The sequence below is a fragment of the Rhincodon typus genome, chromosome 28, assembly GCF_021869965.1.
Source record: "Rhincodon typus isolate 14 chromosome 28, sRhiTyp1.1, whole genome shotgun sequence".
NCBI classification, from domain to species: domain Eukaryota; kingdom Metazoa; phylum Chordata; class Chondrichthyes; order Orectolobiformes; family Rhincodontidae; genus Rhincodon; species Rhincodon typus.
Genome location: NC_063359.1, coordinates 39491724 through 39507752, shown reverse-complemented (window position 1 = coordinate 39507752; position 16029 = coordinate 39491724). Strand labels below are relative to the sequence as shown.

The following is a 16029-nucleotide window of genomic DNA, read 5'->3' as shown; positions in this document are numbered from 1 at the left end:
AGACAGACAGGCAGAGAATGGGAGATGGGTGGGCCGAGAGAGAGGGACAGACAGACAGGCAGAGAATGGGAGATGGGTGGGCCGAGAGAGAGGGACAGACAGACAGGCAGACAGACAGTGAAGGTGAAATGGACAGACAGCAGGGGAGTTTGTGGGGCTCAGAGCGAGAGCGATAGAGACACACAGATGAGAGAATGGGGGACAGCGTTGGTGGGTGTAGCAGAGAGTGTTTGGACTGTGGGGTAAAGGAGAATGGGGGAGCTAGTAGGACGTGGAAATTCTTGCCAGGAACTTTGCAAGTTGGAGGGATACCACCAAGGGTTAAGCAACATGGCGAGATGATGGCCTGGTGGTATTATCGTTAGACTGTTAATCCAGAGACCCAGATAATGTTCTGGGGACCCGGGTTCAAATCCCGCCGCAGGAGATGATGGAATTTGAATTCAATAAATATCTGGAAGTAAGAATCTAATGATGACTGTGAATTGATTGTTGGAAAAACCCATCTGGTTCACTAATGTCCTCCAGGGAAGGAAACTGCCATCCTTACCTGGTCTGGTCTACATGTGACTCCAGACCCACAGCAACGTGGTTGACTCTTAACTGCCCTCTGGGCAATTAGGGATGGGCAATAAATGCTGCCTGGCCAGAGACGCCCTCATCCTGTGAATGAATAAAGAAAACAAAAAGCTGTTTCAAATGTTGAGCTTCCGCCTTCAATGCTCTGTTTTGATAAGCATTATATCTGTCCATTGAGCAAGTTTTTTAATCAGCCAAATGGTTTTGATCTTAAACTCCATGTGAATCACAGTGCAGACAGCTGATATGGTGTGTGTTGAAAAAGAACTTTCTTATAGAGTGTTGTCTTTTGTTACAGGATTGCAGAGTTCAGAGTTGCTCTGACTGAACCAAAGATCAGCCTTACCAAGCTGCAGGAACTTTGCTTCAATGGTAAGGAGAGCTTTCCCTTATTTCAGTATCAGCTTCTGTAGAGTGGGTAGCAAGTTCCACAAACAAATGTGTAGAATGTTCCTGCTGAAGATATGGAACCAACTCTTGAATTGGTATGCATTTTCAAAGGGAATTATTTTCACCATCTGACATTTCTGGTGCAGTGAGGTATTGAGTAATGTTGAGTCCTGAAAGATTTCAATGACTATTATAGTGTAGAAGGAGGCCATTCAGCACATAATGTCTGCACCATAATAAGTTTGTAAGAAATAGGGACAGAATTAGGCAATTCGGCCCATCGGGTCTGCTCCACCATTCAATCATGGCTGATATGCTCCCCTCCCATTTTCTTGCCTTCTCCCCATAACCCTTCAACCTGTTACCAATTAAAAATCCTTAAATTTACTTACTGTCCCAGCAAATTCCACAGATTCACAACCCTTTGGGAGAAATAGTTTCTCCTCGCTTTTTAAAATTTGCTACCCCTAATGACTGTGACCGTCTCGTCCTAGAACGTCCCACAGGAGGGAGCGTCTGCTCCACATGTATTTTATCCATACGTTTTATCATCTTAAATACCTCAATTTGATCTCCACTCATTCTTCTAAATTCAAAAGAGTACATGCCTGAATTGTTCAACCACTCCTCATACAACAAACCCCCCCATCTCTGGGATCAATCCAGTGAACTGCCTCCAATGCCATTACATCTTTCCTCAAATAAGGGGACTGAAACTGTGCACAATACTCCAGGTGCAGTCTCACCAATGCCTTGTATAGTTGCAACAATACTTCCTTACCTTTTATATTCTATTCTTTTAGCTATAAAAGCCAACATTCCATTCGCTTTCTTTATTATCTGCTGTACCTGCATGCTAGTTTTCTGTGACTCATGAACAAGGACACACAGATCCCTATGCACCAGACCACCCTGAAGTCCCTCCCCATTTAGATAATAGGTCATGTTCCCATTTTTCTGACCAAAATGCATGATCTCTCACTTGTCCATGTTAAACTCCATCTGCCACGTTTTGGCCCACTCTCCTAACCTATCTATATCCATTTGTAAGGTTCTTATTTTCTCGTTGCTATTTATTGTCCCGCCTATTTTTGTCATCCCCAAATTTGGCTATAGAGCCTTATATCCCTGTATCCAAGTCATTAATGTAGATTGTAAATAACTGGGGTCCGATGACCAAACCCTGTGCCACCCACATGTTACTTCATGCCATCCTGAAAAAAACTCATTTATCTCAACTTTGTCTTCTGTCCATCAGCCAGTCCGCTATCCAAACTAATATATTACCCCTAATTCCCATGTGATCCAACTTTGTGAATTAACCTGTTGTGCAGCATCTTATTAAATGCCTTCTGGAAGTCCAGATATATTACATCTACAGGATCCCCATTATTCACTTTACTTGTTACATCGTCGAAGGACTCTAGCAAATTAGTCAAACATGATTTGCCCTTCATAAAACCATGCTGACTCTGCTAGAGGGTGTTTTGACTTTCCAAATGTCCTAATATTGCCTCCTTGATAATCGATTCTCACACTTTGCCCACAACAGATATTAAGTTAACTGGTCTGTAATTTCCCACATATTGCCTCCCTGCCTTTTTGAGTAAGGGCGATACATTAGCATTTTTCCAATCCATCGGAACCTTTCCTGCATTCAGGAAATTTTGGAATATTGTAACCAATGGATCCACTATCTCTGATGCCACTTCCTTTAATACCCTAGGATGTAGGCCATCAGGCCTGGGGGACTTGTCTACTCTCAATCCTAATAGTTTGCTGAGTATTTTTTCCCTATTGATGTTGATTGGTCTAAGTTCTACCCTTTCTATTGCCTCTGACGTGCCCGTTCCAATAGGAATGGTACTATTGTCCTCCACTGTAAAAACTGAGGCAAAGTATTAATTTAGCATCTCTGCCATTCCAGTATTCCCCACTATTAACTCACCAGCTCCCTGTGTGAGCATTTCACCTGGTTCCATTCTCCCCTTTTCTCCTGTTTATGTTTTAAATAACAATCTAACTCCCTAAGGTTTTGGAATAGATCTGTAGTTGTGAGTGTTGAGGTTGGTTGGCTTGCCGAGCTGGTTTGCTGTTCTGCAGATGTTTCGTTACCACATTGGGTAACATCCTCAGTGCAGCCTCTGATGAAGCGTCGGTGCGTTTTCCCGCCTGGTTTTTAAACTCTGGGGTCCGTTGCGACGGATTGCCTCACTTCCGGGTTTCCTCTACAGTGGAATGTATATGGGGTCGAGTTCAACATGTTTATCAATAGCCTGCTTCGTGGAGTGCCATGCTTCTAGGAATTCTCGTGCTTGTCTCTGCCTAGCCTGTCCCAGGATCTTGGTGTTGTCCCAGTCGAAGTCGTGGTTCTCCTTGTCCATGTGGATTGAGATGAGTGACACGACCAATACTCACTCATCTCAATCCACATGGACAGGCAATCCATCGCAACGGACCCCAGAGTTTAAAAACCAGGCAGGAAAACACACAGATGCTTCATCATAGGCTGCGCTGAGGATGTTACCCAGCACCGTAACGCAACGTCTGCGGAACAACAAACCAGCTCGGCGAGCCAACCAACCTCAACAATCTAACTCCCTTTTGAATGTTTCAATTGGACACCTCTACCATATTTTGCAGTGCATTCTAGATTCACTAGCTGTATGAGAATGCATTGCCTCACCACTCTGCCTCTTAAGGCAGGGTAGAGAGATTCTTGTTAAACGAGGGATGGAAAGGTTTATTAGGGGTAGGCAGGAATGTGGATTTGAAGTTGCAGTCAGATCAGCCATGACCTTAGCTTGAGAGGCTGAATGACCTTCCCTCCTTTATCGATGTGTTCATATGACCTTCCTGTAATTTAATAGCAACAAAAAAACACAACTTTTATTGAAAAATCCTGTCTGTAAAACAGTTGATCAAGTCCACAATGGATCTGACACTTTCCAGAAGAAATTGGAATATTAACAGGAATATTTTATCTCCTACTTGTATAATTTTTCATGTGTTTTGTTTTGCATTTCGTGTTGCAATTCGATCCCCACTCAAGATTAACGGCGTTATCTTTCTGTCTGAGAACTGTCATATGGGAAGTGTGTAATTTCTGGAATGTCGAGGTCATGGATCAGTGTCTTAGGAGGACACAATCTCTGACAGACTCATTGTGTATACAGGTGATTTGTAAGGTTGGCCTATTGAGGAAAATGTCACAGTTTGATCATGGAATAAATGTAGCAATTATTTTTGTGGTTGTCAAATTTACTGCTTGGGAGCTTGATCTTTGAAGAAGTGTGCTGCAAAATGTCATGTCAGACGCAAAACATTAACTCTGCACGTGCTTGCTCAGTCTCTCTTTTTGCTCTTTTTCACTCCCGCTCTCACGCTCTCTCTTCAGTGTTTTGCATTTATCTGATCTTTTCCTCATTTCTACCCACAGGGATCCCATCTGAAGGGGGGCTGCGTTCACTTTGTTGGAAGGTGCGTTTTCCTTTGAGACAATTTGGGTTACCAACTCTGTCTGGGCATAGCCCTGGAGGTTTCATCATGTGATCTGACATCCAATAAATCAAATTCTTTTGAATTCTTGATGTTTTTGTAACTATATAGACTGGAGGGTTCAAATTAAATAAATAAAACACATTTTCCTTTCAGTGCCCTCGTGATTTCTGTCCCGGATATTGCTTACAGCAGTTTCCAAGAGATTAATCCTTCACACCCTGGAGACTCCAGGGCATTCGCTGAGGGTTGGCAGCCTGAGACTAAACTGAGTTTCTTGCTGTAATACTGTTATTGAGCTCTGAGTATGCGGAAGAGATGTGTCAGTGAGAGTGGAACTGTGTGTAATCTGTTTCATGGGAATTGGACATGTTTGGCAAAGTTTTGAGCTGTAGCGGATGAAAAGAGTCTTGCCAGTTTACCTGGGTCAGACATTTGATGCTGTGAAACCAGGTGACTATCTCAGTAATATTTTATACAACCCCTTTCTAAAATACATGGTACCTTTTAATTTGTTTTATTATTCATTCATGGGATGAGGCCATTGTTGGCTAGACCAGCATTTATTGTCCATCTGTAATTGCCTAGAGGCCTGTGTGTGGGAATAGGGATCTAGGCCTTTACAAAAAGTCACATGGTGACTGTAGAAGTTGTGAAGATTAAGAAGGCAGCTATGATCCTTCTCATTAGTGTAGAGACAAAGTGTACCAAAATGAACAAGTGATGTTAGATCTTTTATAGGTTAAGACTAGGTCTTGGTTGAGGGACCCGAAGTCGAGCCATGAGCTGAAATCTTGAGGCCATGAGCTGTGAGGGAGAAGTGTCCACTGTGGAGTTCTGACTTGCTCTGTGTTCCCAGACTAACAAACACGCCTTCCCTCTCTCAGTTCCTCCTCTCCTGCCTCCCCCCACCCCTCACCACAGAGGAAACTAAATGCGTCATCTGCAAATTTGGAGATATTACAAAGCTGGGCTGGAGGGTGAGCTGTGAGGAAGATGCAGAGATACTTCAATGTGATTTGGACAAGCTGAGAGAGTGGGCAGATGCAATTTAACGTGGATAAATTAGTAGTAAAACAGGAGGTAGATTATTATCTGGCTCTAAATAGAGAGAGAGAGAGATACGCAATGAGACCTGAGTGTCCTTGTACACCGGGTAGGCATGCAGATGTTGAAGAAGGCAAGTGGTATGTTGGCCTTCATAGTGAAAGCATTTGAGTGCAGGAGCAGGGACATTTTGCTGCAATTATATAGGGTCTTGGTGAGGCCGTACCTGGAGTATTGTGGTTATCTTATCTGAAAAAGAATGTTCTTCAATAGATCAAGTGCAGCAAAGTTTTACCATACTGATTCCTGGGATGGCAGGGCTGACATGAGAAGTTGAATTGGTTAGGACTATATTCACTGGAGTTCAGAAGAAATGAGGGGTTATCTCATAGAAGGTAGGTCATACTATACAAGTGTATAAGGGTAACAGAACAGAGTGCAGGATACAATGTTACAGGTGCTGAGAGGGTGCAGAGCGAAATCAGCATTAAAGAGGTCCGTTAAAAAGTCTGATAACCACAGGGAAGAAGCGTGGGGGAGTTCAAAACCAGAGGACATATCTTTAAGATGAGAGAAGAAAGATTAAAAAGGAAATAGGGACAGGTTTTTGACAGAGTGGTTCCGTGTGTGGAATGAACAGCCAGAGGAAGTGGTGGATGGGGGTAACGTTACAACATTTAAAAGACATTTAGATAAGTACATGAATAGGAAATGTTTGGAGGGATATGGGCCAAGCACAGGCAGGTGGGACTAGTTTAGTTTGGGATTATGGTTGGCGTGGATTGGCTGGATCAAGGGGTCTGTTTCCATGCTGTATGACTGTATGAACCTATAAAATTCTAACAGGACTGGACAGGGTAGGTGCAGGAAGAATCTTCCCAATGGTGGGGGGAGACTCCAGACCAGGGGTCACAGTGTAAGGATATGAGGTAAGTCATTTAGGACAGATTGAGAAATTTCAATCCCAGAGAGTGGTGAGCCTGTGGACACAAAGCAATTCAAGTCAAATCATTGTATGATTTCAAGAAGAAGTTGGATATAGCGCTTGAGACTAAAGGGTTCAAAGAATATTGGCGGGGGGGAAACAGGCCATTGAGTTGGATGATCAACAATATAAGTTACGAGGGTACCAGAATTTAGGATCTACAGCTATTAAGTAAAACTGAACAGCATGCTGGTTACACTTCTAGAAAAGAGAAAGCTGAGGGGCAGTGTGATAGAGTCTTTAAAATTATGAAGAGAATTGATAGGGTTAAAATAGATGTTTCCATTTTTTGGGAAAAATCAACTCTGGATCATAGCTATGAGATGGTCGGCAATCAATCCAATCGGAGGAATCTTTACCCAGGCAATAGTGAGAATGTGGAATTTGCTACTGTAAATGTATTGAAGGGTGTGCAACATAAACGTGGACAAAAGGATGAGATGAAGAGGATTGGGAAATGGTTGGTGTGGTATGTAAACACCTCTGTGGGACAGTTAAGCCTAATGGCTTGTTATCAGTGCATTAGACAGTAACGAGTCATTGCTTTGCTCTGTTTAACTTCTTTTAAAACCCACGGTTTCTTGTCTTTCCCCAGATCCTCCTCAATTATCTTCCCACCGAGCAGGCCCAGTGGAGCTCCTTCCTGAAGAAGCAGAGGTAAGAAACCATTTTCTGTTGGTGTCTCTGGGTGACTCCACCAGGACCAACTATTTGGTTTGATGATGGGGGCGCAGGGAGAGATTAAGTCTCAAGGCTGAACTTTTCATTCTGTCGTTTGAGGGTGATGAAGAGTGAGGGAGCCTTAAACCCTCTTCCGAAACCACATGGAACTCTGCACCCATTCTCATCATCCCCGACCCAAACACTATTAGACTTTCCACAATACACAACCCAAAGGCGCTGTCTCCACACAAGGATTTGTTTTTTTTTAAACATTGTGTTCGGGTGAGCTATGACACATTAAATAAAAACCGAAAGAACTGCTGATGCTGTGAATCAGGAACAAAAACAGAAGTTGCTGGAAAAGCTCAGCAGGTTTGGCAGCATCTGTGAAGGAAAAAAACAGTTAACGTTTCGAGTCCGGTGACCCTTGTTGTTGAGCTATGACACACCTCTGGAATCGGTGGGACTTGAACCCAGACCTTCTGGCTCAGTGATAGGGACGCTACCCAAACATCAGCCCCCAAACATTATTAGAGGTTTTCACTTTATTTCCAATGTCTATCAGTAACAGTATGCTAGTATACACAGTCCCCTGTAAGACTAACACTGTCTCACAATGAAAAGGATTAGTTTTTGAGGCGTCTGCTTGCAGTACTGATGTGCTATAAGAATTTAAAATATTGTTTCCTAATTATTTGTTATCTAGTTAAAAACTTAATTTGAGCATTTGTCTGCCAATTCTGAGATATTTGCAATGAACCTTTTGACTAATTGAGCAAGATTTATTAAACAGACTAGTTTGTGAGACGTAATTCCATGCTGAAGGTATGGTGGGTAGAACATAATATTAGAGTGCAAGCTCTGACATATATTGCAATTTTCTTTATTACCTTCTCTGCAGAATGAGGCAGGATGGGAGGCAGAGTGGCCACTGGGTGTTTATTTTGGTGTCAGGAGTCTGTCGGCAGTGTGTTCTGTCGGAGCTGCTAGAATCTGAACCTGCTTGGACTTAACCTGACCTCGAGTGGTTTATTCAATTGCAGGGAGATATATGCACAGTTCTTGAAGGAGATGATTATTCAGCCTGGGATCGCCAAAGCAAATCTGGGCTTTATCAGAGAGGATGTCACGCTAGAAGATCATGTGAGTTTCCTTCCTCCTTTCTGTCAAGCAATTTCAACAGTGATAAGCTTTAGATGTGTTGGCTCCAAGTACCGAAACGTCAGCCTCTCTGCTCCTATGATGCTGCTTGGCCTGCTGTGTTCATCCAGCCCTGCACCTTGTTGTCTCTTGTACTGAATCTGTTGTTAGTTTCAGATGGATTGCTAGGATTGTTTAAAATTCCTGTTGTGCATCCACCCCACATTTCATAAATTTTTCCTCCCCGTTCCTTCCTTTCCACACTCTGCTACTCACCCCGTGACTGGGACTATGTGTGTTGCTCAAAGTGTGATCCCATCAGCAGTGGTGATTTAATACATTGGATGATGTTCGTGTGATAAATCGGGCTTTTTAAACTGGCTTTCACTGTGGTTAAATCAAAAGCAGCATTCTGGAAATTGACAATAAAAAAGCTGGCTCAGGAATGGACTCAGCAGCATCTGTGGCAGGAGCCAGAATGCTAAGGTTCCACGTTATAGACGTTTTTACAACAAAGGAAAGAGGCCCTTCGGCCCATCATGTCCATGCCTGTCATCAAGCATCTATCTATTCTAATCCCATTCTCCAGCACTTGGCTCATAGCCTTGTATGCTTATTTAAATATTGTGATGATTCCTGCTGTAACACACTTTCAGATAGTGTGTTTCGGATACCCACCTCCATCCGGTTAAAAGCATTCTTTTTTAAACCCCTCTACGTCTCCTGTCCTTTACCTAATCCTATGTGCCCTGGTTATTGCTCTCTCTCCTAAAGAGAAAAGTTTCTCCCAACTGCCTTATCTGTGCTCCTCAAACTTGAAACACTTCAATCAGCATCACCCCCCAAGCACCTTCTCTGCTCTAAGGAAAATAAACCCAGCCAATCTAGCCATGCTGAATTGTTCCAGTCCAAGCCTCTGGAAAATCTGTGCAGCCTCTCAAGCACAAAATCTGCTCTGCACCCTAGCTCGCAAGACCTTTGCTTGGAGCTCAATAAAATCTGGAATTAACAGTTTAGTGGTATCATGAAACTATTGTGGATTGTTGTAAAAATCCATCTGGTTCACTAAGGGAAGGAAGCTTCTGTCCTTACCTGGTCTGGCCTACACGTGACTCCAGACCCACAGCAATGTGGTTGACTCTCAACTTCACATCAGCAATAAATGCTGCTCCAAGCCATTGTCGCCCACATTCCACAAACGTCTTTTTTAAAAAAAAGACTGAAAAATATCAGATATTTAATATACACAACCAGGGAAAAAGGATTTTTCAGGACACAAGGGGGAGGAAAATAAGGAAAATCTGCGATAGATGAAGGGCAAGTGATCCAATGTAAGAAAGGAAGCAGAAAGTAATAAATGTGAATAATATGTCGCTAAAAGATGTCTTTCATTGTGCAATAATCCTAATTTTTAAAAACTTGTCCACATCCAAACTCCACCCCAAGTCCTGTTCACCCGTCAGCACCATGCTCTCTGACCACCACTGGCATTCAGTCTAACAATAACTCAGTAACTGAGGTCATATCCTTATTTTTAAAGGTTTGCACAGCCTTGTCGCACTCTAACGTTTAGCAGTGTCCGAGTTCTCTTCGTTGAAACTATTAGTGGCTTGTGGCTGTTTGTGTTTTTATACATTTTTTTTTAAATTCTTTTCGACACATGCCGCTGGTAAAGCCATTATTTGTTGCCTGTCTGTAATTGGCCTTTAATTGAGTGAGTGGCTTGCTTGGCCATTTAAGAGGGCATGTGTATCAGTCCCATTGCTGTGTCTGGAAGGGTGTGTGAGGTTGCCAGATTTGATTCCCTAAAGGACATTAGTGAACCAGGTGACATTTTATGACAATCAATGATAGCAGTGGCGACAATAAAACTGAGATTGGCTTTCAATTCCAGATTTATTAATTAATCGTATTTAAATTTCACCCATTCCTGTGGTGGATTGAATCCAAGTCCCCATAGCATTAGCCTTTCCTACTTCTCCTTAAAAGTCAGAAGTCACACGACACCAGGTTATAGTCCCAACAGGTTTATTTGAAATCACAAACTTTCGGAGCAGCGCCTTCTGACCAAACCCTTTTAGTCACCTGTTCTAATACAATATTTCCTTAGGTGCCTGTCATGTTTGAAGTTGCTCAGGTGAAGCACTTTAAACATTATAAAATGCCCACGGTACCTGGCAAATGTATGTTGTTGTTGTTTTGGGTGGACAGGAGGAGTTCATTTAACTCTTCAAGTCTTAACTTTAGTCAGTGACATCATAGCTGATCTGTAACTTCATGTACCCATCAGTCTCCGTTTTAAAATTAATTGATCTGGCTAGATTGAGTGGTGGGAATTGCTTCTATGAGAATAGTGATTAATTTCTGGCAAATTTTCCCTTCATAGAATCCCTACAGTGTGGAACCAGGCCCTTTGGCCCAACAAGTCCACACTGACCCTTGGAGCATCCCACCCAGACCCATCCCCCTATAACCCCCACACCCCTGAACACTACAGGCAATTTAGCATGGCCAATCCACCTAGCCTGCACATCTTTGGACTGTGGGAGGAAACCGGAGCACCCGGAGGAAACCCACACAGACACAGGGAGAATGTGCAAACTCCGCACAGTCGCCTGAGGCCGGAATCGAACCTGGGACCCTGGCGCTGTGAGGCTGCAGTGCTAACCACTGAGCCACCATGCCACCTTGTACCTTTCTCACTGTGAAATTACTTTGCAATTTAATCTCTCCTTTGCCCTTAATAGCCCTTGAATCCAAACCCTGACAGTCGATGGAACACGTACTTCAAGGACAACGAGATTCTCCTGCAAGTGGACAAAGATGTTCGGTAAGCAGAAAGAAATGACAAAAGCAAATTATTATGTAGCACCTTTCGTGTACGTGTGACATCCTCCAAAGCACCTTCGCAGTCATTAAGTCACTTCAATGTTTTTGTTTATGTCAGTGTAACCTGGCAGTCCATTTGGATATAGCAAGCTCCCTCATTTAGCAATTGGTCTGGAATTTAGGATGAGGATGGGGTCTGTTCGGTCTCTCGAGGCTGTTCCGTCAGTTGTTTATATCCTGGCTGATCTGTGCCTCAACTTTGTATGATTCTTTGCTACTTAATCCTTCTGACTCTTACCAGTAAAGAATGTATTATGATTGCAGCTGATGTTACGGTGGCTCAGTGGTTAGCACTGCTGCCTCACAACACCGTGGATCCGGTCTCAATTCCAGCCTTAGGTGTCTGTGTGGATTTTGCACATTCTCCCTGTGTCTGTGTGGATTTCCTGCAGGTGCTCTGGCTTCCCCCAACAGTCCCAAGATATGCAGGTTAGATGGATTGTGTCCTGGCATGTGTGGATTATCCTTGGGAAATGCTGGATTAGGGTGGATCTGGGTGGGATGCTCTTCAGACGGGTGGTGTTGACTTGATGAGCCGAATGACCTGCTTCCACACTATAAGGATTCTATGATTATAAGAAGGTTGCTACTGAAAGTTCAGAACCTAGAATAAAGTTTGGCTTGATTATTCATATTTGGAATTTTTTTTGAATTGACATGTTGGCCTTTTACTGAAACTTAGGCAAGTATGGCAACAGATATAGTTTAGCAATAAAACAAGTGGATTATACAAACGAAGAAACAAAATAAACCCATCTATCTAAATATAACGTCATTTGAAAAATGTCAAAACACACGGCAAGATAATATCTCAGCTGCTCCCAGCACCTTTCAGTTGATCAAAATGAGAAATTTTCCTTCCCTGTCCCTGGCCTGATGTAATGTTTTCTTTTTGTTCCTATCCTATGAACTGCAAAACCTTTTCTTTGAATTTTATTGGAAATTTGAACACACAACTTAGATCTTAGACTTTCTCATCTTGAATAGCCATTGCAAGTTTCAAACGAAACACGCCTGGTCTGGAAGTTTTCACAAACTACACTCTTCATGGAGGTGACCTACCTTCATAATTGCTCTGAACAATACCTTTTACTCCAGTAGAGACTATACTTGCATCTGACCCCTGTCAGGTCTCCTTTGAACTGACCCAAAAGCTTTTGAACTAAATTTATTTTTTTTTTAAAAAGCCTTGCTAATCCTAGATGCTGTCAAAGTTAATGGCTTTTGGTTTACTCTTATGTTGTAAAACCCTGTGGTATCAGCAAACATCCATTAACACTCTAGGAGGCTTAGCACTCAGTTGTTATCCAATACATACGGTTTAAAAGTCATGGTTTGCAATGACTAACCTAATTAATATTTAAATCCCTTCACAGAAGACAACCAGCGCCCATATGCCACTAGATTGAAATCCAGAATTTTAAAGATTTTAATTTTGTGTGTATGTGCCTATTTAGATCTCTCACCATTCGTCGCAGTATCGACCTCCATCTTGTCTTCCGATATCCCTTGGATCCTCCAAATATTATAAATATTTTTTAATAGTTATTGGGATGTGGGCATTGACTTCTCCAACACAGGTTTACTCAACATTTGAAGTAAGGGCCTGGAAAAGAGACATTTGCTTGCAAGATTTGTCCTTGTTTTAGTTATTCATTGTCTAGATGTGGATGACATTATCAATGCTGGAATTTCCTGGTTTACCCAGCAAAGTGATGGATATGAATCTTGAGCCATTGCAGGCAGTGGTAATTTGCCAAAGGAGGGGTTGTAGTATCTTGAGTTACAGAATCGTACAAAGCAGAAAAAGGTAATTGGACTCAATACTTCAGTTGTGCAGTTCCATTCCTCTGTACTTTCTAAGTAGTCTGGAATTTTTTCCTGTCATGTCCACATATGTGCATTTCTTGCGTGTTCATAATTCATCACCTCTCACTACTTGCCCCGTTTTTCATTCATGGGATCTGGGCATCACCTGACTAGACCAGCATTTATTGCCCATTCCCAGTTGCCTAGAGGGAAGCTGTTTTGGGTCTGGAGTTGGATGTAGGTCAGACAGAGTAGGGATGGCAGATTTCCATCCCTGAATTTGTTAACCAGAAGTTTTTGACAGTGGTAACATGGTCACTGTTAGCCTAGGTTTTTATTGAATTCAGATCTCACCATTCACTGTGGTGGGATTCGAACCCATACCCCCAGAACATTAGCCTGTTTTCTCAATTATTAGTCCATTGACAGTACCATTACACCACTAGTTCCCATTCATGTTGCCAATACGAGACCCAGAGCTACCAGTACTTCACCTGATTGTTACCTCTCTAGTTTTGGATAAATAAAAGCATATTCTTCTCAATGCAAGGGGACAGTGTTTGGAAAATTTAATCTGCTTGCCATTTGATATTAAAAAAAGTTCAATCCAAGAGCTGCAATTCTTGAAATAGCTGGTTGTTGTTGAAATGACAGTGACAACGCCATATAACCCACTTATTCTGATAAATCTTGTGTTTTGCTTGTAGGGAAGGGAGGATGGTGAAAGTAAACAGTGGGGTAAAATTGAAAATTTCTATCACACCGAACTGCCCTCTTGTCTATGTGTGCCAATTTGTATACAGTTAGCTCTACTCTTGCCTGCAACCCTAACTTGTTTTCTTTCTCCTAGACGCCTATACCCAGACATGGCATTTTTTCAGCGTCCCACTGACTACCCGTGTCTTTTGATCATGGACCCCCAGAATGAGTTTGAAACGCTTCGTAGGCGGGTAGAGCAGACCACACTGAAGTCTCAGACTGTTGCACACAATCGGAGCGGCGTTACAAACGTAAGGTCCTCATTGTAGGGCAATCCTACTTTTAATAACTAAATAGCAGCAATTTGCCTGTCTGGTGATTAACTCCATTTACCTTGCCCAATTCTTGCTGAGTTTAACTTTGGGCATTTTCTGACCCTTGGGTTGCAGAGCAGGTTGTTGAACACAACCCATTAGCTCTTCGAGATAACAAGGTGTAGAGCTGGATGAACACAGCAGGCCAAGCATCATCAGAGGAGCAGGACAGGTGACGTTTCAGGCCTAGACCCTTCTTCAGAAATGGCTCTTCAATCTTACTAACCTACTGCTTGTTATATAAAGTGTCATTTTTCTCCAATGTTGTGTCTGTGATCTCTCCAAAAGTGAGATTTGTTGGTATACTGTTTAAAGCTAACTGGCTGCACTTATTACATATGCACGACAGCTGTGGCCACTCAGCCCGGCTGGCCTAGATATTTTCTTGTCAACTTGCTCTGAGATGTTATTCTACATCTTTAGAGCGGGTGGGGGGGCGATTGAGCCCGGCCCTCTGAGCTCCGAAGTAGGGACGTTACCACTGTGTCTCTAGCACCCCTAGCCTGGCTGGTCGATGCTGATAATTTCTTCACCAATTTTCTTCCACCTTGCATCCTCCTCCCCTATCAGCATGTCTTTTTGTTCATCTATGCTACTGACCTCACATACTCCATATGAAAGTGAGATCACTTTCTCACTGCTTTCTGGGAAAAGACGTTTCCCCTCATTCCCTTTGGATTAATTGGTGTCTATTTTATAATTATGACTGTTTAGTGGAAATGCCTTATCCACATCTAATTTGTCTTAACTTTTAAAATGTTTTGGTTATCCCTCCACCTTTTTTACTGTAGAGAAAATAGGCTTAGCCTGTTTGGTCCTTTTGTTAATTATGCCCTTTCAGCATATTTATATCATTGTTGTAAATCTTTTTGCATCTTCAGTGTTTTTCTAATCATTTTAGTCATATGGAGATCAGAACTTTCCAAAGTGCTTTCTAGTATGATCTATCTAAAGTTTTTACGAAATTTAACAAAACTTCTGAGCTTTTGTAATCCCTCTGGAAAGCAATCAAAGTGCTATATTTCTTTTTATTGCCTAATTTATTGGTGTTCCTACCTAATTTATTGTGTATCTGTATCCCCAGATCCCTCTGCTCATGTTATTGGCCTCTGGATTATTAGTCCAGTGACATTCCCATAACAGCACTGCCTTGATATAACATCATTCATATTAAAACAATGTGATCAGAACTATATTCTTACACTGAGCATTAAGTGGTTTAAAATTGCAATTCCAAATATTTGATGGGACCTACACTGCTGTTATCAAATTTTGTTGCAATTATTTGCAGGGGAGCACCCATCCTGCACACTCTTGCAATGGTTTTTATTCTGTTTTTCCCGCTGTTGCTGATTCCCTCCCCATCCTTTCTTTGAACAGGTTTCCTCCCCTCGCAAGACAACATCAGCTAATGAATACGAAGTGCTTCCCAACGGCTGTGAGGCTCACTGGGAGGTGGTCGAAAGAATTCTTTTCATCTACGCCAAACTGAATCCAGGAATTGCTTATGTTCAGGGCATGAATGAGATCGTGGGGCCAGTTTACTATACCTTTGCAACAGACCCTAACACTGACTGGAAGGGTGAGGTTTGGAGATTCCCTATCAAACAACAAAAACCTCTAGACTGCAAGGGGCCTCAAGCTCAGACAGCGATAAACAGTTCTCCTTTTCTTCTTGCCTGCCATCTCTCTTTTGCATTCAACCTGTTCCCACACCAGCCTTTCCTTCAATTCCTTCCTGTCTGGTGTCTTTTTGTAGCTTTCCCCTAGATGCATCTAAACTATTTGCATCTCTCCCTCTCTGTGGTGTCATGTTGCACCTTCTCGCCAGTCTCTTGGTAAAGAGATAGTAGGAACTGCAGATGCTGGAGAATCCGAGACAACAAGGTGCAGGGCTGGATGAACACAGCAGGCCAAGCAGCATCATAGGAGCAGAAAGGCTGATGTTTCCGGCCT

General features: G+C 42.5%; 1 protein-coding gene across 1 annotated transcript in view; it reads left to right on the top strand.

The window, feature by feature from the left end:
- Positions 1-431: 431 nt before the first annotated feature.
- The window catches only part of tbc1d13 (TBC1 domain family, member 13), a gene marked incomplete at its 5' end in the record, with an annotated part of 30273 nt that continues 14675 nt past the window's right edge, over positions 432-16029 (top strand). Inside the window, 8 exons of the mRNA XM_048613414.1 lie at positions 432-460; positions 878-951; positions 4409-4449; positions 7095-7156; positions 8206-8305; positions 11050-11132; positions 13851-14010; positions 15454-15655. Coding sequence (XP_048469371.1) covers positions 432-460; positions 878-951; positions 4409-4449; positions 7095-7156; positions 8206-8305; positions 11050-11132; positions 13851-14010; positions 15454-15655 — 751 coding nt within the window. The remainder of the gene's footprint in view (positions 461-877; positions 952-4408; positions 4450-7094; positions 7157-8205; positions 8306-11049; positions 11133-13850; positions 14011-15453; positions 15656-16029) is intronic.